The sequence below is a fragment of the Arachis ipaensis genome, chromosome B4, assembly GCF_059453495.1.
Source record: "Arachis ipaensis isolate K30076 ecotype BB chromosome B4, ASM5945349v1, whole genome shotgun sequence".
Taxonomy (NCBI): domain Eukaryota; kingdom Viridiplantae; phylum Streptophyta; class Magnoliopsida; order Fabales; family Fabaceae; genus Arachis; species Arachis ipaensis.
This window is the reverse complement of record NC_142439.1, coordinates 123,765,034-123,787,381: the sequence shown is the minus strand read 5'-3', so window position 1 is coordinate 123,787,381 and position 22,348 is coordinate 123,765,034. Positions and strand designations below refer to the sequence as shown.

General features: G+C 34.5%; 3 protein-coding genes across 3 annotated transcripts; 1 reads left to right on the top strand and 2 right to left on the bottom strand.

Moving 5' to 3' along the window:
* Nucleotides 1–10,977: 10,977 nt before the first annotated feature.
* LOC148569065 (uncharacterized) lies at nucleotides 10,978–11,910 on the bottom strand. The gene is made up of 4 exons (XM_088484870.1): nucleotides 11,760–11,910; nucleotides 11,450–11,654; nucleotides 11,220–11,359; nucleotides 10,978–11,135 (listed from the first exon to the last, which is right to left on the bottom strand). The coding sequence occupies exons 1-4, from the start codon at nucleotides 11,908–11,910 to the stop codon at nucleotides 10,978–10,980; spliced, it is 654 nt and encodes a 217-aa protein (XP_088340996.1).
* A 4-nt stretch (nucleotides 11,911–11,914) lies between these two features.
* On the bottom strand, nucleotides 11,915–13,602 carry LOC148569064 (uncharacterized). The gene is made up of 2 exons (XM_088484869.1): nucleotides 12,043–13,602; nucleotides 11,915–11,926 (listed from the first exon to the last, which is right to left on the bottom strand). The coding sequence occupies exons 1-2, from the start codon at nucleotides 13,600–13,602 to the stop codon at nucleotides 11,915–11,917; spliced, it is 1,572 nt and encodes a 523-aa protein (XP_088340995.1).
* Nucleotides 13,603–19,151: 5,549 nt separating this feature from the next.
* Nucleotides 19,152–21,644, top strand: LOC110271565 (uncharacterized). Its single transcript, XM_021122547.2, has 4 exons — nucleotides 19,152–20,994; nucleotides 21,100–21,304; nucleotides 21,404–21,534; nucleotides 21,619–21,644. Exons 1-4 carry the CDS (start codon nucleotides 19,152–19,154, stop codon nucleotides 21,642–21,644), a joined length of 2,205 nt encoding a protein of 734 aa, XP_020978206.2.
* Nucleotides 21,645–22,348: the final 704 nt, after the last annotated feature.

The window sequence follows — 22,348 nt, the reverse complement described above, 5'->3', positions numbered from 1 at the left end:
AAAACAAAATTATAAAAATATTTAGCAAAATTAAGATAGAAAAAATAAAAATAAAAAACTACAAACATTACACCTAAAGCACAAAATTAAAAGGAAAAAGGGATAGAAAGCATATTCTAATTATATATAATTAAAATATATTATTGAATTATTAAAGTAAAGAAATTGAATTGATGTGTAAAAATAATTACTAAAAACAATAAATTTTAATGACTAAAAATAATAAATTAAACTAAAAAGAATTTGAAAATATTATCTAAAAATATAAGAATCATAGAATATATAATATAGGAGTATATATACATTAATAACAAAATAAAATCGTTGCATATAGAATTGAAATCCTTTAATATTTTTAAATGAATAAAATGAATTTATTTAAAATAATAAATATTCATTCACTGCAATGATTAATATCCGTTTTATTTACCGTACTAATAAGAGAGCAATTAAAAAATATATGTGACCAGGTTAAATAATTTATTTAAGTATCCATTAATTAATACAAAGTATAAACTCGTTACCTTCTCAATAATTAATACTCATTTTATTTAAGCATCAATTAATTAATACTCATTTTATTATATAATATATAAAATAATAAGATAATAAATTAAATTAAATAAATTATTTATTAAATCATTTAATATTTATGTGGTTTAATGAATCAAACAAAATTTTAAATAATTTAATATCTATTCTAATTAAATTAAATATTTGATTAGTTATGATTGATGTAATTTAATGAATCAAATAAAATATTAAATGATAAAATATTATTTATTTTAATAAAATAAAATAAAATATAATTAATTAGTTATAATTAATACAGTTGAATGAATCAAACACATTAAATTAAAAAATAATTTAGCTAAGTTGTCTCTTAAGGACACATTTTAAAAATATTTATTTTTCAATAATTTTTATAAAATATTTTTTTTATAATGTTTTTAGCCTATGCTCTAAGGGCACAGTTAGTAGAGCCCATAAAAAAAAAATACTTAATTAGTTAATATAAATAATTAGTATACTTGATTTGGTTCAATAAATTAAAAGAAATAAATGTGAAAGAAAGAGATAAAGAAAAAGTGAACGAATAAAAATGTGTAGTTATCAAAAGACAATAAAAAAAGTTTTTATTTATTTATTAATTATTAACTTATTATAATTAATTTCACATCATTTATTATTTGTTATTCATCTTACAAATTAACACAATCAATTAGTTTAATTATAGATAATTAATTATAATTGATATAACTCATTTTACTATACTTTCTAAAAAAATAATTAAAAAGGCACGTTTTAATTTTTTGTTAAAGTAAAATAAAATAAAATACATAAATTAAATAGATATAAATCTGAAAATTATAAAATTTTATTAATAATTCAAATAAATTAGTACATAAAAATAAATTCAATGTCTATTTAAAATAATTACTGACCTTTTATTCTTCTAATTATTAATAATTTAAATAAAATAATACACCATAATTTATTTTTTATTTATTTTAAGTAATCACTAATATTTTATTTTTTTAATTATTTTTTTTGTCTTATTTATTATTCATGCTTTCGATCAAATATATTAATAAACAAATAAACTAAATTAACTACCTCAATTATACTTGGACTATTCAACAATTCAACAAAATTTTTTCAATTTTGAATTAACTACTAACCATAGAAAATAGACAATTTAGAGTAATTTAGTATTATGAACATTAATTATGTATCGTAAAATAACCTAAAATCATAATGTAATTTATTTTTAAAAAATTAATCAAGCATTATTGTTAATTATGAAATAACCTAAAATTATAATACATTTTATTTTAAAGAAACAATCAACCATTAACATCAATAAATAAAAATTATCGTCAAAATGCTTTGATTTAAAAAATATGAGAGGTTAATTAATTACTATTCATTATTAATAATATATCGATTATATCAAAAAATAAAAATATAATTATCTGTGTTTACATCATTAGAAGAATTAGCATCACAAATAGAATTTTACCATAAAAAAAGAGTAAAATTGCATATATATAGTGAATTTAAAAAATAAAGATCGTTAAGTAATTAAGATTTTTTTGAAATAAATAGTAAAAAAGAAATAAACATTATAAACTATATTCTTTCATAAGTAACCCTTTTAAGTTGTAGGTTATGTTTGGCATGATTTATTTGTATATCATTTAAATTGGCATTATTTTTATAATGATCATTTATTCTTAATAATTGATAGAGTTTTTGATACCTTACAATAATTATCTATAAAGAAGAAACATATATATTCTGAAAAGTTATTAAATAAATTTATTCTTTTTGCCCTATTTTTATATTAAAAAAATTTTTGTTCCGTCCTTTTTTAACTATTATCATGTTATTATAATTGTTAAATAATATTGGAAAAAAATCTTTAAAAATAGAAATAATGATGACACTTTGAATAATTAATCTAATAGAATTAAACTTAAATGAATAAGATGATTTAATTAATTATACAGATAATAGTATATGATGGTTTCAGTGGCTAAGAGAAGGGGGGTTGAATCTTAGCCCCTTTTTGACTTGGTAACTCTTGCTGGTCCTTAAATTCACTTCTGGAGACTTTTTTGGTTTTTGTCTCGTCCCTAGCCACGAGAATTTTCTTTTTATCTCGTGACCCGGCACGAGATATTTTCAGTTTTATCTCCTGTGCAGCAGAAATCAGAAATGGAGTAGAAGAGAGAGAAAATTACACCCAGATATATCCTGGTTCAGCTGCTAAGTGCAGTGCAGCCTACATCCAGTCTCCATCACAAATATGATAGAATTTCACTATAACCATTCTTGATTACAGACACCAATTCTCCCTAGGAACTACCCTTCCTATCTGGGACAAGTCCAGAATCTAATCCCAATCTGAACTTAACTTGGTCACTGCCAAGCTTTCAACTGTAAAGTGCTAACCCAACTTAGAAGGGGATTCCCACAGAATCATGATACACAACATAGATGCACAAAGGAACTCTAAGGACATCTATGGCTTTTTCTTTTAATTTTTCACTCTCTGCCTTTTTCCGCTCTATGACTTTTTCATACAAACCTCACTGTTTGCCTTTTTCCATGAGACTCAAGACATGACAAAATTAAACAGAAAAATACAAGACAGAATACATTGAAGGAGAAGAACTTCTGTTAGCTTAGGTAGCTCTGAGAACTCTGTGCCTTGCACTCTCATTCCTTGAATCAAACCCTGACTGTTCACCCTTACTTATAGGGAGAAGCCTTCAAGGTTGAAACCAAAATGAACCAAGCCAATCTTCTTCTTCTTCAAACAGAACCGGTTCGGCCAGAGAGAGAGAAGAGATAACTCATGCAAAACCCAACATGCAATTACCTCTAGTCCTTTCTTGGTCACCACTCTTCACCAATCCGAGCCCTTCATCTCTTCCTTGCTCTCCAAGATGAACTTCTGGCCCTTGATGCTTCATGATGATGATAGCTTCATCTGCTCCAATCTCTGCCTCCTCCATCACGTAGCCACTGTAGCTACCTCCTGTGACGTTAGAGCAGAATCAGAGACAAGCCATCTTCTCCAAGATTCTTCTTCTCTGTTGGTCGAGATCTTCTTCTTTTTGGGTATGAGGAGCCCGAGATTACCTCACCAAATCTTACCATTCTTGGTGAGAATCTCAGCCACTACATACTTTTGGTTTGCTTTTTCTTGCCATCATTTTGATGGTCTTTAGGCGTGCTTCTTCTTCTCTATGATAGCTTGCTATAGCTTCCATGGTTTGTTGTGTAATAACCGAAAGAGAAGAGAAAAGATGAGAGAGAGAGAAGAGTTTTGGAAGAAAAGCAATTGAATGAGTTTAATCAAATTAATTGAAAATAACTTGCTTTTACTTCCCTGAGTGGCGTGTAGTATTAATGCCATCAATCATGTCAATAACACTCTCTCTCATAGTTCCCATGCATTTATTAACTTCACTTTAATGAGATTTGAATTCCATCATATGGTGAAGCATGAGATCCGTTGGAAGCATGAAACCTTGCTTTCTTTGCTTAATGAGTTCGGACCAAGCCTTGGTCTATTAGCAAAGATTATAATTGGGCCTTGTAGTAAAAACAATTCAATCTGGCCCAAAAATATTCAGCCACTAGGATCAAAAGTAGTTTTATATCAATGCTGAATATATTTTTTTTAATCAAATTGGGCTTGCTGTATATTTCTTTTATTTTCGGTCCAAGCGGAACCTGCATTACAAAAATTAATTTAATCAACATATATGAATTAATATTTTAACAATTAATCACATTAATAATGTTTAGTCATCACAAATATTAATTTAGAGTTTTTCAAACTCATTAATCTCCCCCTTGATGACAAACATTATTAAAAATGAAATGGAAAGAAATTAAAGATTGAAGTATAGAATACTCCCTTTGAATTTTTTGAATTTCTCCCCCTTTCTAATTGTCACATGGCTCCCCTTTATTGTATGCTATTTTACCAAGGGAAGCTTTTATACCTGTAACAATTTTATCAAGCCTAAGGCAACAATGTTATTCAACATATTCAAGATGTAATGTTAAATGACTTGATTTATGAGCAGAATTGAATGATAATCAAAACTCATTTGTTATCAATAATTTGATTTTCTGCTCAATCATACATACACAAACAAGTTGATGTTTCCTGAATATTTTCTAATCAAATCAAGGCAGATTGATCATAGCAAAAAATAATTTTCTGATGATTCATGATCATCTCAAACCATAGTAAATTTCATATTTCTCAACTTAAAGGAAATGCCAAAAATAAATCCAAAATAGCAATCATTATATCAAGGTAATACAAATGCATCACAGTTATAATCAACCAAGCATTTTATCAAGAAAAACATCAATCAGCAGCATTCACAGTATAAAACAAATGCATTATCAACATGCATTATCAAGCATCAAGTGTATCATTTCAAAAAGGGTTATCATGAATTCTCAAAAGAATTTCATCCCCTGTTTTCCAGTTTCCATGTCCCCTGTTTTTCAGTTTCAATTTTCAGAATTATTTCTCCCCCTTTTGGCATCAAGGGGCACCTGCAAAAAGAATTTGATATAGCAAACAAAGTACCCAAAATATTTCCAAAAAGTATCCACAGAGTATCACAGAGTTATAGGACTAACAATATCCAAACAAACAAAACAGAGTAGCAAATTGAGTCTAATCGTGCCAATATCAAAACACTAAAAGAAACAGATTAATCATCAGATAAATTAGGATCAGGTTCCTCAGCCCCTGCTTCACTACCCAACTCCTCCTCAAGACTTTCCAGCATCAGACCGACTCTATCTTTGCATTTCTTCCAAGCCGACTCATTTTCATAAGCTAGTTTGCGTGCCGACTTATGGAATTGTACCATGAGCTCTGACATGTTTGAAAATTCTGTGAGAGTTTCTTTGATAAATTCAGTTGCCTTGGAGGATTCTGGCCTACTTTCAAAATCATCATCAGAAGCCACAGATTTCTTTCCATTGGTTCCTTTAACAGCGCCGCCTCCTTTGATCATGGACACTTTATTTTCTACAGCCTCATTCAGAAGATCAACTTTAAAGTATTCAAAAATACTGGTTAAAAACATACCATAGGGCAGATTTGCCTTTTTGGTGCTTTTAACCGATTCCCACATATGTCGGATCATAAGATAACCAAAAGATAGAAGAGTAGATGTAACAAGTGCAAAAATGATGAGAGAGTCAGAGAGTGTTACTCTATTATGGGAGCTGCTTTGAGGAGTCAAAATATGGGTGATGATCCGATGAAGCAATGAGTTGGTGGGACCAAGGGCTTTGTGGGTAGGGGTAGTTCCATCCAAGCCAGAGAGATTCTCACAGATATGTTGAAGAACAACCTTATAGGTGACGCCGACTTGTGAGTCCCACCTTTCGGCCATGTATGCTCTCGGCCCTTCCTCTTTGTATCCCAAGGCCGTTCCAATGGTTGCAGTGTCAAGAGTGATATGAACCCTCTTCACATACGAGTGAATGGTGCCATCAATCAATCTCATGTTGGCATAGAATTCACGAACAAGACCGGGGTACACTGGTTTTTGGATGTGGAGTAATGGAGTCCATTGGAGCAGTTCAAAGAGAGAGGATACATTTATCCCTTTGTTGGTGAGAGAATCAAGGTTGACCAGATAGGTTGCACAGAGATGACACTTTTCCATAACCTCTTTGTGGAATTCATATGAAGCACATGAATTGAATCTGGCAGGGTCATAGTGAGAATGTGTTTTGCTGAATTTGTTCTTAAAATCCAAAGATTTCAGGTTTGAGGGTTCCTTGGTGTTGTGCAGAGTGAAACCTTTGGACTTCTGAGCACTCTTCCCTAGTGTGGCTTTCTTCGTTGGAGATGGTGATGGAGATGGAATGGGTGATGTGTGAGATTCCTCCTCTTCCTCCACAGGAACTCTTTCTTTCTTATTCCTTGAAGAGGTTTTCGTTGCAATGACCTTCCTTCTCATGGTGTCAGTTTGTTTTGAGGGAGGTGAGGGAGAGGATGATGATGTAGAGTGGATGTGAATGTGGGTATGAGATTGTGGTGTGAACGGTTTTTGAGAGAAGATAAGACGTTCGCTTTTCCTAGGGGCAGTTTTCTTTTTCATGGTAGTGAAAATGGAGAAGTGGAAGATGAGGGGTTTGAATAGGAACCGAGATGGAGTGAGGGAGGAGGGAGGTTAGGGGAGCATTACAAGTGGAGTGGAGAGAGAAATGGAGGGAATTAAATGACTATTAAGTGGCGGTTAATACCCAAGGAGTTTCTCTTTTATTTGAAACCCATTGAAAAGTGGTTTCCTAGAATCAAGGGATTAGGTGAAGAGAAGGATTAGATTTGACAATAACCACTTCCAATAAGATTTGATGAGACAACAAAAAGAGATTGTGATTTACATAGAGGGGAACTAACAAAACGGTCAGAGTGGGGTCAAGGAAATTTGGTGGGGCCCATGAAAATTAATTTTGGCGCTGTCTCCCCCTTGATCACAACCCTACCAACACACTCTTATTTTTATCTCGTCCATTCCTACGAGACAAAACTGAGCAGAATCAGAAATTTCACAGATTATCAATAGAACTTAAATCAAACATTCCCAAACTTTTTCTTAATGAGCAGAAACTGTCTTCACAGAGGAGTTTTGTAAAAATATCAGCAAGTTGGTCTTCAGATTTTACAAATTGAATATCAATAGTACCCCTTTGCACATTTTCTCTTATGAAATGATATTTAATTTCAATGTGCTTGGTTCTTGAGTGCAGAACAGGATTTTTTGAAATGTTTATAGCACTCATATTATCGCAAAATAAGGGGATACTATCGATCTTTAATTTATAATCTTCCAACTGCGTTTTTAACTAAATCAATTGTGAACAACATGCAGATGCAGAAATATATTCGGCTTCAGCTGTGGATAGAGCCACTGTGGCTTACTTTTTGCTTGACCATATGTTAAGTGAACTTCCTAGGAAGCAACACATGCTGGATGTGCTCCGTCTATCCACCCTATCTCCCGCAAAATCTGCATCACAAAACCCTACTGCACAAAAATCATCAGTTTTAGGATACCACAGACCATAATCACTTGTTCCCTTAATATATCTAATGATGTGCTTAACGGCTGAAAGATGGGATTCCTTTGGGTGAGATTGAAACCTTGAGCATACACCCACACTTTTGACAATATTCGGTCTAGAGGAAGTAGGATACATAAGTGAACCTATCATTCCTCTATACCTTGTTTCATCCACATCTTTGCCATTATCATCCTTTTCAAGTTTTGTATTTGGATGCATAGGTGTTCTCATTGGTTTGGAACTTTCTAAGCCAAATTTCTTTATTAACTCTTTAGCATACTTTCCTTGGTGAATAAAAGTACCACTAGGAGTTTGTTTAATTTGGAGGCCAAGAAAGAAAGTTAGCTCTCCCATTAAACTCATCTCAAACTCAATAGTCATGAGTTTTCCAAACTCTTCACACAAGGACTCATTGGCCGATCCAAACACAATATCATCAACATAAACTTGAACAAGGAGTATATCATCATTAAATGCTTTAATGAATAAAGTAGTGTCGGTTGTACCCCTTTGAAATTGATTTTCCAACAAGAAGGCACTAAGCCTTTCATACCAAGCTCTTGGAGCTTGCCTAAGGCCATAAAGGGCCTTTGATAATTTGAAAACATGATTTGGGAAATCTTTATGTTCAAAACCGGGGGATTGTGCCACATACACCTCTCTATCAATAAAGCCATTAAGGAAAGCGCATTTAACATCCATTTGAAACATTTTGAAACCTTTATGGGCAGCATAGGCAAGAAGCAACCTAATTGCTTCCATTATAGCTACCGAAGCAAAAGACTCATCAAAATCTATACTCTCTTATTGATCATAACCTTGAGCCACTAATCTATTCTTGTTACGAACAACTTGTCCATCCTCACCAAGTTTATTTTTAAAGACCCACTTAGTACCCGTAACTTTCTTACCATCCGGATGAGGTACTAGTGTCTAAACCTCATTCTTGTCAAATTGTGCAAGCTCTTCTTGCATTGCTTTGACCCATGATGGATCTTCAAGAGCTTGTTTCACATTGTTGGGCTCCATTTGTGACAAGAGAGAAAAGTTGCTTAGTTTGGATTGCCTTTTGGTTGAAGATCTTGTTGTAACACCTTGAGAGGGGTCACCAATGATGAAGTCATGAGGATAACCCCTCATGGACTTCCATTCTCTAAGCTTCCAGATAGGTGTTGAGCTTTGATGAGCTTCTGGTGGTCTCACTGTTTCAGTTTCTCGTGCCTGCTCAGGAGACAAAATGGAAATGTCTCCTCCAATCTGACGAGACAAAACTGGACTGGCAGATTCTTCATTTTGAGCAGATTTAGGATTTTCTTTATTTGTTCCAGCTTCTTCACAATCTGAATCATTATCTATCACAGTACTGGGAATTAAGTTAGCATCACAAAAAGTAACATGTATGGATTCCTCTATGGTCCTATGTTCTTTGAGATAAATCCTATAGGCCTTGCTAGTGGTGGAATATCCAACAAACATTCCTTCATAAGATTTTGGATCAAATTTGCCAAGGTTTTCTTTATTGTTAAGTACAAAGCATTTGCATCCAAAAACATGAAAATACTTAAGATTTGGAGGGGTTCCTTTCCATAACTCATAAGATGTTTTCTTCAACCCTTTTCTAATAATTGTCCTATTCAAAATGTAGCATGCTGTATTTACAGCTTCAGCCCATAGAAATTTTGGAATTTCATTATCACAAATCATGGCCCTAGTCATCTTTTGAAGGCTTCTATTCCTTCTCTCAACTACCCCATTTTGTTGAGGGGTTCTAGGGCATGAAAAATTATGAGCAATTCCAAAGTCATCACAGAATTTTTCAAAGTCTTGGTTTTCAAATTCTCTTCCATGATCACTTCTCAAATGGGCAATTTTTAAATCTTTTTCATTTTGAATTTTCTTACAAAGGGTTGAAAAGGCATGAAAGACATCATTTTTATGAGAAAGAAAAAGTACCCAACCAAATCTAGAGTAATCATCTACCACTACAAGACTATAGTGTTTACCCCCTAAACTTTGAGTTCTTGTTGGACCAAAAAGATCAATATGTAACATTTCTAATGGCCTTTTGGTTGAGATTCCATCTTTTGATTTAAAAGAAGATTTTACTTGTTTGCCCAATTGGCAAGCATCACAAGTAAGATCCTTATCAAACTTGATATTTGGAATTCCTCTAACCAAATTTTTCTTGACTAGTTTAGAAATTTGGTACATGCTAGCATGACCCAACTTTCTATGCCATAGCCATTTTTCAGATTCAAGAGAAGTAAAACATGTTACATTTTGTTCTTTCAAGTCTTCAAAGGTCAATCCATACACATTATTGCATCTTTTGGCTTCAAATAAAACATCCCCAGTTTTCTCACAAACAACCAAACATACAAATTTTCTAAAAATAACTTCAAATCCTAAATCACACAATTGGCTTACACTAAGTAAGTTATGCTTTAAACCATTTACAAGAAGAATATCATTTATACAAGATGAGAAGCTTTTACCAACTTTCCCAACAGCCACAATCTTTCCTTTAGCATCGTCACCGAAAGTGACAAATCCTCCATCATATTCATCAAGCTTTATTAAGAAGGTTGTCTTTCTGGTCATATGCCTAGAGCATCCGCTGTCCATATACCACATATTCTCCTTCCGTTTGGATGCTAGGCACACCTGATCTATGTGATCTGCCATGAGACATGGTTGTGACTTAGTTTCGGATTCTTCATCATCGTCTGAGTCATTCTCCAAGTCCTCCCATGTAGCCATCAGTCCCTTTTCTTCCCTCTTTTCGGCTTCTCCTCTTTCTTCAACTTAGGGCAGTCAGATTTGAAATGCCCAGCTTCTTTACAATTGTAACACGTCACTTTGCTAAGATCTTTCTTCAGTTTTCTTGAGCTACTTCCTTTGCCTTTCTCGCTGAACTTCACTATTTTCCTGAATTTTTTGGCAAACAACACAAACTCATTTTCAGAGGAATTATCACTGGATTCATCATCCAGGGGGTTAGTCACAGAAGAAAAAGCAATTCCTTTCTTTTTTGAATCTTTTATCCAAGGTTCTGAAAACCGAACCGGTCATCGAACCGCTCTAGGTACTGGTTCACTGGTTCATAGGTTCAACCGGTCCGACCGTGGTTGAACCGTAAAAACCGTTTTATAATAAAATAATAAATAAAATATAAATAAGCACATAAAAATATAATTATAGTCTAATCTAAACTTGAAAATATCATTCAAATTAAAAGTACTACATAAACCAAATGTTATAATCTCATTCAAATACAAATTCAAAGTTCAAAAGTCAACAAACAAACAACCAAACATAACATAGCAGCATCAAAATGAGCCAAATTTGTCATCAACCATCAAAATCCTCCATAATTTGTTGCAGATTTGCGTCATTGATTTCATCACCTTCATTTCCACTACTTGGACCAGAAAAAGCAAGTGGTGCAGCATAAAATGTACTAGTACTACCACCACCACCACCTTGATCTAAATCAGCATCAATCTCATCTAAGAAAATATAACACATTATCAATAAATTAAAGATCAAAGCTATTGTAATTTATTGTATGTTCAATAAACTATAATACTCACCAAGCAAGTCTTCAATATTACTTGGAAGATCAGGCTCTTTTTCAACAACCTCTTCCGTCACCCAAAAATCAACCTTATCAATAGTTTCAATATCGATTGGATCATATTGGGACTTTTGCTTTCTTTTTTTTCTTTCATTCCTAACAAATTAAATACAATATATGATAAGCCTAGTATATTAGCTATACAAAATCTAATGATATGAAATGAAAGGATGAAATATAAATTACCTGGATTTAAGACGCAAATTATATGTAACATACACAATATCACTTAGCCTATCATGCTCCAATCTATTCCTTCTTGCTGTATGAATTTGATCAAAAAGACTCCAATTCCTTTCACACCCTGAAGAAGCAGATGCTTGGCTAAGAATGCGAACTGCCATTTTTTGTAAACATGGAGCAGAACTACCAAATAACCTCCACCATTCATCTATAAATTACAATCCCATATCTCAAGTATTAGTTATCAAATTAAGGAAATCAAAACATAAAATAAGTAAATAACTAAAGCTTATTATCAAACAGATATTATTACCAGGTTGAAGTTTTTTTGCAGCTGGAACAACTTCAGGCCTATCAAAGCTTTCCTTTCGATCTCTATATATGTGTATTTCTTTCATTGCCTCAACTGAATCTAAATTATTAACCTTGCAATGCAATGTAACAAGATCAAGTAAAGCTCGCATGACATCAGGTGATTCTCTATAATTTTCAGAAAAAAAGCAATCAGGATTCAAGAAATAGGCTGCTGCGTGAAGATTTTTTTTCAAATGTTTGTCCCATCTTGAGTTGATAATCTCTGTGTAAGGTTGATATGCACTCTTCCTATGCTTGAACATTTCTTTGATTCCATTTTCTGACCTCAGCATACCTTCATAAACAATTCCCAATGATGGTTTATCATCGGCATCTACCAACCTCAGCAATTTAATCAACGGACTCACAATTTGGCATACAGTAAAACAATCATCCCAAAATTTATTGTCTAGGATAATTGCACTCACAGCTCTCCCATTAGCACTCCTTCCTAATTTGTGTCCGGTAAAGTGTGTATCAACAACCAATTGTTGTAATTCCGATTTGCGCTCAAAGATACTCATCAATGTGAGGAAGACAGTGGCAAAACGAGTTGCACCTGGACAAACAATCTCCCTCCAATCCTCTTTTTGTCTTAGCCAGGACAAGAACACCGTATGATTATATACAAACACGGTAATCTTCGAAGCACGTGTTGCAAGGCTAGAAATATGTGGCATGCTGCTTATATCTTTTAGAATAAGATTCAAGCAATGAGCAGCACAAGGTGACCAGTGAATATTTTCAAATTTCTTATTAATAAGCCTACCAGCAGCAACATAATTCGCAGCATTATCGGTCACTACATGAACAACATTATCAGGTCCAATCCATTCAATCACCTCTGAAAACAAGTCACACAAGCTAGAAGCATTTTTAACCATACTTGAGGCATCTACAGATTTCACAAAGCACAACCCTTTCGAACAATAAACCAAAAAATTAATCAATGTTCTTTGCCTTTGATCTGTCCAACCATCAGCCATGAGAGTACATCCAGTTTCTTTCCAAGCAGACCTATAGCTATCAACAACCATTTGACACTCCCTTTTGAGATCGGCTAATAAATTAACCCTCAAAGAGTCATAAGAAGGACCTTTATAACCAGGCCCAAAGCCAGCTACACCATCCAACATATCTTGAAAAAAAGGTGACATAACCGCATTGAAAGGAATCCTACAATCCAAAAGCCATCTAGCCACTCGCTTATCAACTTCATGAAGCGCCTCTTTGTTTTGAAACACGCTTTTCAGACTTGGTTGACTTCCCGGAGTTGTTCTTGGTGCAAACATAGGAGGAATAATGATTTTTGCTTTCTTTTTTGGATCGCCTCCAACAACCTCCTTAGTTGGTAACTGACTCGGAGTTTGTTGTTCCTCTTGCGCTATTGCTTCATCAATTGCATCCTCACACTCATCGGTACCCTCTTCGTTGAAACTTACTTTCCTTTTACTAGTTTTACTTTTCTGAATCTCTTTCAACAAACCTTCCATTTGTTTTTCTACATCATACGGGACCTTAGAACACTTCTTTATGTCTCCACCTATCTTCGCCAAATGCTTTTTCATTCTATTAATTCCCCCGCCCCCAAAAGTACTCAAACAAAATAAGCATTGGTAATGCGGCTTTCCATTTATATTCTGTAAAGCAACGTATCTCCAAGCAGGATCAGTTTTCCCCCTAACACTAGAAGTTTGTGACTGATTTTCGCTACTCGCGGGAGGAAGAGAACGTTCATTCGAAGCAGAATTATTTTCAGCATTATTATTCCTAGGTAGGTCTTGGTTGATACTTTCTTCCATACCTAAATATTACCAGCAATCCAACCCAATAATCTCAACTCTCAAGTTCACAGCAAATGAACAAACAACATCCAAATTCCAAAATCAGAGTATACAAACAACATCTCAGGTTCAAAAAATTTAGAATTCAATTCACAAAATCATCTCTCAAAATCAGAGTATACAAAACCAGAGTTCACAATGACAAAATCATGTCACAAAATCAGAGTTCACACTATCAGATTTTACAAAATCAGAATTCACAAAATCAATTCATATTTCATCACAGTTTCATGACTTCATCATAGTTCAGTCAGTTCACTCATAACAGTTTCAGAGACTCAGAGTTTCATCAAAATTCTTTGTTCACAGAGTTCACAGAATATCAGATTTCATCACAAAATCATGTTCATAACTAAATTAAAAAATAAAAATTACCTGGAAATGAGGACTTCAGTTCTTCAACGCTGCTGAGTGCTGACGCTTCTCTATTGCTTTCTCTCAGAGGCAGACGCTGACGGCGAAGTGGCTGAGGGCGCTGACCGTGCTGACGCTGCTGAGGGCGCGACGCTGCTGAGGGCGCGACGGAGGTTGGTGCGTTGAGTGCTTCAGGCGTTCTGTCTCTCACAGTGGTGGCCGGTGGGTCGTGGTGGGTCGTGGCCTCGTGGCCTCGTCGGTGTTGTGCTGTGGGAGTGGGAGTGTGGGACTGGGACGCTGGAGGCTGGAGTGAAGGCGAAGCACGAAGTGACGAAGGAGAAAAGGGAATTAGGGTTCCTACATTGCAAAACGACGACGTTTTGCTGGCAGCTTAAAAAACCGGCCGGGTCCCTGTTCGGTTCGACCGACCGGTAACCGGCCGGTTCGTCGGTTCAATGCCGGTTATCAAATTCTGCGGTTTTCTTTGTTGACCAAACCACTTTAGTGTCCGGTTCACGGTTCGACCAGTTCGACCGGTCGGTTCGAACCGGTTTTCAGAACATTGCTTTTTTCAAATAGGTGTTTTCAAAAGCAAGTAAGTTCCTTCTCAAGTCATCACAAGTCATGGAATCTAAACTACTGCTCTCAGAAATAATTATTGCTTTAGTTTCCCACTCTTTTGTGAGACATCTCAACACTCTTCTCACAAGCACAGAATCAGGATACGTTATTCCCATAGCATCCAAGCCAACAATGATGATGTTGAACCGTTCGAACAGTTCATCAATATATTCTCCTTCCTTCATTGCAAACATTTCATACTATCTGTTTAACATATCTATCCGGGTCTTATTCACAATGGTGGTTCCTTCATGAGTGATTTGAAGTTTTTCCCAGATTTTCTTTGCCGCTGTGCATCGTGATATCCGTCGGTATTCCTCGAAGCTGATAGCACAGTTAGTAAGTTGACAGCCTTGGCATTGAGCTCCACTTTTTTTCTGTCTTCTTCGGTCCAGCTTGCTTCGGGTTTGAGAGAGACTACTCCTTCAGCACTTGTGGTGGTTGGAAATTGAGGACCTTCCAAGATGATTTTCCAAAGTCTGTAATCCACTGCTTGCACAAAGATCTTCATTCTCTCCTTCCAATAGGTATAATTTTTCCCATTGAAAAGAGGAGGTCTGTTGCTTGACTGTCCTTCGGTCAGGTTGTAGGATACCAGATTTGAGCCACTATTTTCTGCCATCTGGATCTTTTTTCCAAGCTGCAAAGCTTGATCTCTTTGAGACCAAGCTCTGATACCAATTGATGGTTTCAGTGGCTAAGAGAAGGGGGGGTTGAATATTAGCCCCTTTTTGACTTGGTAACTCTTGCTGGTCCTTAAATTCACTTTTGGAGACCTTTTTGGTTTTTGTCTCGTCCCTAGCCACGAGACTTTTCTTTTTATCTCATGACCCGGCACGAGATATTTTCAGTTTTATCTCCTGTGCAGCAGAAATCAGAAATGGAGTAGAAGAGAGAGAAAATTACACCCAGATATATTCTCGTTCAGCTGCTAAGTGCAGTACAGCCTACATCTAGTCTCCATCACAAATATGATGGAATTTCACTATAACCATTCTTGATTACAGACACCAATTCTCCCTAGGAACTACCCTTCCTATCTAGGATAAGTCCAGAATCTAATCCCAATCTGAACTTGACTTGGTCACTGCCAAGCTTTCAACTATAAAGTGCTAACCCAACTTACAAGGGGATTCCTACAGAATCATGATACACAACATAGATGCACAAAGGAACTCTAAGGACATCTATGGCTTTTTCTTTTAATTTTTCACTCTCTGTCTTTTTCCGCTCTATGACTTTTTCATACAAACCTCACTGTTTGCCTTTTTCCATGAGACTCAAGACATGACAAAATTAAACAGAAAAATACAAGACAGAATACATTGAAGGAGAAAAACTTCTGTTAGCTTAGATAGCTCTGAGAACTCTGTGCCTTGCACTCTCACTCCTTGAATCAAACCCTGACTGTTCACCGTTACTTATAGGGAGAAGCCTTCAAGGTTGAAACCAAAATAAACCAAGCCAATCTTCTTCTTCTTCAAACAGAACCGGTTCGGCCAGAGAGAGAGAAGAGATAACTCATGCAAAATCCAACATGCAATTACCTCTAGTCCTTTCTTGGTCACCACTCTTCACCAATCCGAGCCCTTCATCTCTTCCTTGCTCTCCAAGATGAACTTCTGGCCCTTGATGCTTCATGATGATGATAGCTTCATCTGCTCCAATCTCTGCTTCCTCCATCACGTAGCCACTGTAGCTACCTCCTGTGACGTTAGAGCAGAATCAGAGACAAGCCATCTTCTCCAAGATTCTTCTTCTCTGTTGGCCGATATCTTCTTCTTTTTGGGTATGAGGAGCCCGAGATTACCTCACCAAATCTTACCATTCTTGGTGAGAATCTCAGCCACTACATACTTTTGGTTTGTTTTTTCTTGCCATCATTTTGATGGTCTTTAGGCGTGCTTCTTCTTCTCTATGGTAGCTTGCTATAGCTTCCATGGTTTGCTGTGTAATGACCGAAAGAGAAGAGAAAAGATGAGAGAGAGAGAAGAGTTTTGGAAGAAAAGCAATTGAATGAGTTTAATCAAATTAATTGAAAATAACTTGCTTTTACTTCCCTGAGTGGCGTGTAGTATTAATGCCATCAATCATGTCAATGACACTCTCTCTCATAGTTCCCATGCATTTATTAACTTCACTTTAATGAGATTTGAATTCTATCATATGGTAAAGCATGAGATCCGTTAAAAGCATGAAACATTGCTTTCTTTGCTTAATGAGTTCGGACCAAGCCTTGGTCTATTAGCAAAAATTATAATTGGGCCTTGTAGTAAAAACAATTCAATCTGGCCCAAAAATATTTAGCCACTAGGATCAAAAGTAGTTTTATATCAATGCTGAATATTTTTTTTAATCAAATTGGGCTTGCTGTATATTTCTTTTATTTTCGGCCCAAGCAGAACCTGCATTGCAAAAATTAATTTAATCAACATATATGAATTAATATTTTTGCAATTAATCACATTAATAATGTTTAGTCATCACAAATATTAATTTAGAGTTTTTCAAACTCATCAGTATATTTATAAATATTAATAATAAAAATAGTCTCACTAATATAAATGACCAATACAATAATTATATGAAAAAATAAATAATTACATAATTGTATAATTTTCAAGATCCTATATGATTGAATTTAATGAACAAATTCAAAAATATCTATACGATAATGTCCTAATATTTTAGCATACTGTAAATCATACTATAATTTTATATATCATATTATAACTTTAAGTCAGCTCCTTAAACACATAAAGTACACATGATAAAAGAGAATATTACAAAACAAAATTATAGTAAGATTTTTTAAAAATACCGTAAAAAAGACACATATCTTTTGTTAATCAAAAGTTAGAAGGAAAAAAATATGTGCCTAATAATGAACAACTAAAATAGACAAAAATATTTAAAAAATATAAAAAAATGAAATGTATAAGTAGTGATAAAAGAAATAAAAATTAAATAAATTACAAAATTATACCCTAAACACAAGAGAAAGAGAAAGAAAGAGAGAAAAGAGAAGGAATAAGTAAAAAACACATTATGATTTCGTATAAATAGATGACATTGAAAAAAAATAAACTAATTAAATTAATTCATATATTTTGTTATCATATTTATTATTTACTAAAATAATTTGATATTTACTCCAATCAAATCAAATCAAATCAAATAATTAATATAATTAACTAAATTAATAATTGGTATAATTAATTGTGAAATTTGAATGTCTAATCAAATTAATTAATTGATATCATTAATTAGTTATAATTGATTTACTTTACAAATTTAAATAAAATAAATTGAGAAACACTCTCAGAAGTATGTCACGTCAGCTCCATCATTAAGTATAGAAATCCAATTTTTATATAATAGAATAGATAATTAATAAATATAAAGTACGATAACTTTTGACTCGTTTAAATTGATTTTTATTTGTTCCCAAATATTTTAAACAAGCAATGTGTATGTCAAAGGTAAAAAAAAATATTAAGTTAACAAATTATTTTTGTAATGAAAAGTTGGCTTTTTATCAATGTTCTGAAAACCGGTTCGAACCGGCTAGTCGAACCGGTCGAACCGTGAACCGGACACTAAAGCGGTTCGGTCAACAAAGAAAACCGCAGAATTTGATAACCGGCATTGAACCGACAAACCGGCCAGTTACCGGTCGGTCGAACCGAACCGGGACCCGGCCGGTTTTTTAAGCTGCCAGCAAAACGTCGTCGTTTTGCAATGTGGGAACCCTAATTCCCTTTTCTCCTTCGTCACTTCGTGCTTCGCCTTCACTCCAGCCTCCAGCGTCCCAGTCCCACACTCCCACTCCCACAGCACAACACCGACGAGGCCACGAGGCCACGACCCACCACGACCCACCGGCCACCACTGTGAGAGACAGAACGCCTGAAGCACTCAACGCACCAACCTCCGTCGCGCCCTCAGCACCGTCGCCCTCAGCAGCGTCGCGTCCTCAGCAGCGTCGCGCCCTCAGCAGCGTCAGCACGGTCAGCGCCCTCAGCCACTTCGCCGTCAGCGTCTGCCTCTGAGAGAAAGCAATAGAGAAGCGTCAGCACTCAGCAGCGTTGAAGAACTGAAGTCCTCATTTCCAGGTAATTTTTATTTTTTAATTTAGTTATGAACATGATTTTGTGATGAAATCTGATATTCTGTGAACTCTGTGAACAAAGAATTTTGATGAAACTCTGAGTCTCTGAAACTGTTATGAGTGAACTGACTGAACTATGATGAAGTCATGAAACTGTGATGAAATATGAATTGATTTTGTGAATTCTGATTTTGTAAAATCTGATAGTGTGAACTCTGATTTTGTGACATGATTTTGTCATTGTGAACTCTGGTTTTGTATACTCTGATTTTGAGAGATGATTTTGTGAATTGAATTCTGAATTTTTTGAACCTGAGATGTTGTTTGTATACTCTGATTTTGGAATTTGGATGTTGTTTGTTCATTTGCTGTGAACTTGAGAGTTGAGATTATTGGGTTGGATTGCTGGTAATATTTAGGTATGGAAGAAAGTATCAACCAAGACCTACCTAGGAATAATAATGCTGAAAATAATTCTGCTTCGAATGAACGTTCTCTTCCTCCCGCGAGTAGCGAAAATCAGTCACAAACTTCTAGTGTTAGGGGGAAAATTGATCCTGCTTGGAGATACGTTGCTTTACAGAATATAAATGGAAAGCCGCATTACCAATGCTTATTTTGTTTGAGTACTTTTGGGGGCGGGGGAATTAATAGAATGAAAAAGCATTTGGCGAAGATAGGTGGAGACATAAAGAAGTGTTCTAAGGTCCCGTATGATGTAGAAAAACAAATGGAGGGTTTGTTGAAAGAGATTCAAAAAAGTAAAACTAGTAAAAGGAAAGTAAGTTTCAACGAAGAGGGTACCGATGAGTGTGAGGATGCAATTGATGAAGCAATAGCGCAAGAGGAACAACAAACTCCGAGTCAGTTACCAACTAAGGAGGTTGTTGGAGGCGATCCAAAAAAGAAAGCAAAAATCATTATTCCTCCTATGTTTGCACCAAGAACAACTCCGGGAAGTCAACCAAGTCTGAAAAGCGTGTTTCAAAACAAAGAGGCACTTCATGAAGTTGATAAGCGAGTGGCTAGATGGCTTTTGGATTGTAGGATTCCTTTCAATGCGGTTATGTCACCTTTTTTTCAAGATATGTTGGATGGTGTAGCTGGCTTTGGGCCTGGTTATAAAGGTCCTTCTTATGACTCTTTGAGGGTTAATTTATTAGCCGATCTCAAAAGGGAGTGTCAAATGGTTGTTGATAGCTATAGGTCTGCTTGGAAAGAAACTGGATGTACTCTCATGGCTGATGGTTGGACAGATCAAAGGCAAAGAACATTGATTAATTTTTTGGTTTATTGTTCGAAAGGGTTGTGCTTTGTGAAATCTGTAGATGCCTCAAGTATGGTTAAAAATGCTTCTAGCTTGTGTGACTTGTTTTCAGAGGTGATTGAATGGATTGGACCTGATAATGTTGTTCATGTAGTGACCGATAATGCTGCGAATTATGTTGCTGCTGGTAGGCTTATTAATAAGAAATTTGAAAATATTCACTGGTCACCTTGTGCTGCTCATTGCTTGAATCTTATTCTAAAAGATATAAGCAGCATGCTACATATTTCTAGCCTTGCAACACGTGCTTCGAAGATTACCGTGTTTGTATATAATCATACAGTGTTCTTGTCCTGGCTAAGACAAAAAGAGGATTGGAGGGAGATTGTTCGTCCTGGTGCAACTCGTTTTGCCACTGTCTTCCTCACATTGATGAGTATCTTTGAGCGCAAATCGGAATTACAACAATTGGTTGTTGATACACACTTTACCGGACACAAATTAGGAAGGAGTGCTAATGGGAGAGCTGTGAGTGCAATTATCCTAGACAATAAATTTTGGGATGATTGTTTTACTGTATGCCAAATTGTGAGTCCGTTGATTAAATTGCTGAGGTTGGTAGATGCCGATGATAAACCATCATTGGGAATTGTTTATGAAGGTATGCTGAGGTCAGAAAATGGAATCAAAGAAATGTTCAAGCATAGGAAGAGTGCATATCAACCTTACACAGAGATTATCAACTCAAGATGGGACAAACATTTGAAAAAAAATCTTCACGCAGCAGCCTATTTCTTGAATCCTGATTGCTTTTTTTCTGAAAATTATAGAGAATCACCTGATGTCATGCGAGCTTTACTTGATCTTGTTACATTGCATTGCAAGGTTAATAATTTAGATTCAGTTGAGGCAATGAAAGAAATACACATATATAGAGATCGAAAGGAAAGCTTTGATAGGCCTGAAGTTGTTCCAGCTGCAAAAAAACTTCAACCTGGTAATAATATCTGTTTGATAATAAGCTTTAGTTATTTACTTATTTTATGTTTTGATTTCCTTAATTTGATAACTAATACTTGAGATATGGGATTGTAATTTATAGATGAATGGTGGAGGTTATTTGGTAGTTCTGCTCCATGTTTACAAAAAATGGCAGTTCGCATTCTTAGCCAAGCATCTGCTTCTTCAGAGTGTGAAAGGAATTGGAGTCTTTTTGATCAAATTCATACAGCAAGAAGGAATAGATTGGAGCATGATAGGCTAAGTGATATTGTGTATGTTACATATAATTTGCGTCTTAAATCCAGGTAATTTATATTTCATCCTTTCATTTCATATCATTAGATTTTGTATAGCTAATATACTAGGCTTATTATATATTGTATTTAATTTGTTAGGAATGAAAGAAAAAAAAGAAAGCAAAAGTCCCAATATGATCCAATCGATATTGAAACTATTGATAAGGTTGATTTTTGGGTGACGGAAGAGGTTGTTGAAAAAGAGCCTGATCTTCCAAGTAATATTGAAGACTTGCTTGGTGAGTATTATAGTTTATTAAACATATAATAAATTACAATAGCTTTGATCTTTAATTTATTGATAATGTGTTATATTTTCTTAGATGAGATTGATGCTGATTTAGATTAAGGTGGTGGTGGTGGTAGTACTAGTACATTTTATGCTGCACCACTTGCTTTTTCTGGTCCAAGTAGTGGAAATGAAGGTGATGAAATCAATGACGCAAATCTGCAACAAATTATGGAGGATTTTGATGGTTGATGACAAATTTGGCTCATTTTGATGCTGCTATGTTATGTTTGGTTGTTTGTTTGTTGACTTTTGAACTTTGAATTTGTATTTGAATGAGATTATAACATTTGGTTTATGTAGTACTTTTAATTTGAATGATATTTTCAAGTTTAGATTAGACTATAATTATATTTTTATGTGCTTATTTATATTTTATTTATTATTTTATTATAAAACGATTTTTACGGTTCAACCACGGTCGGACCAGTTGAACCTATGAACCAGTGAACCAGTACCTAGAGCGGTTCGATGACCGGTTCGGTTTTCAGAACCTTGCTTTTTATTGAAATAAAAAAAATATTATTAGATTCTCCTAAACTAAATTTTAAAACGTGAATCGATTTATATATTAATAGAAATAGAGAATTTATGTTTTGAAATTTGGTTCAAGAGAATCTAATAATATTGATTTTTTATTTTATTTAAATAAAAAATCTTAATTAATCTTTTATATATTATTTAATTATAAAATTTATTATCTACTTTATAAATTATTATTTTATTATTCATCAATTATCGTCTATCTTATTTCTAAAATTTTA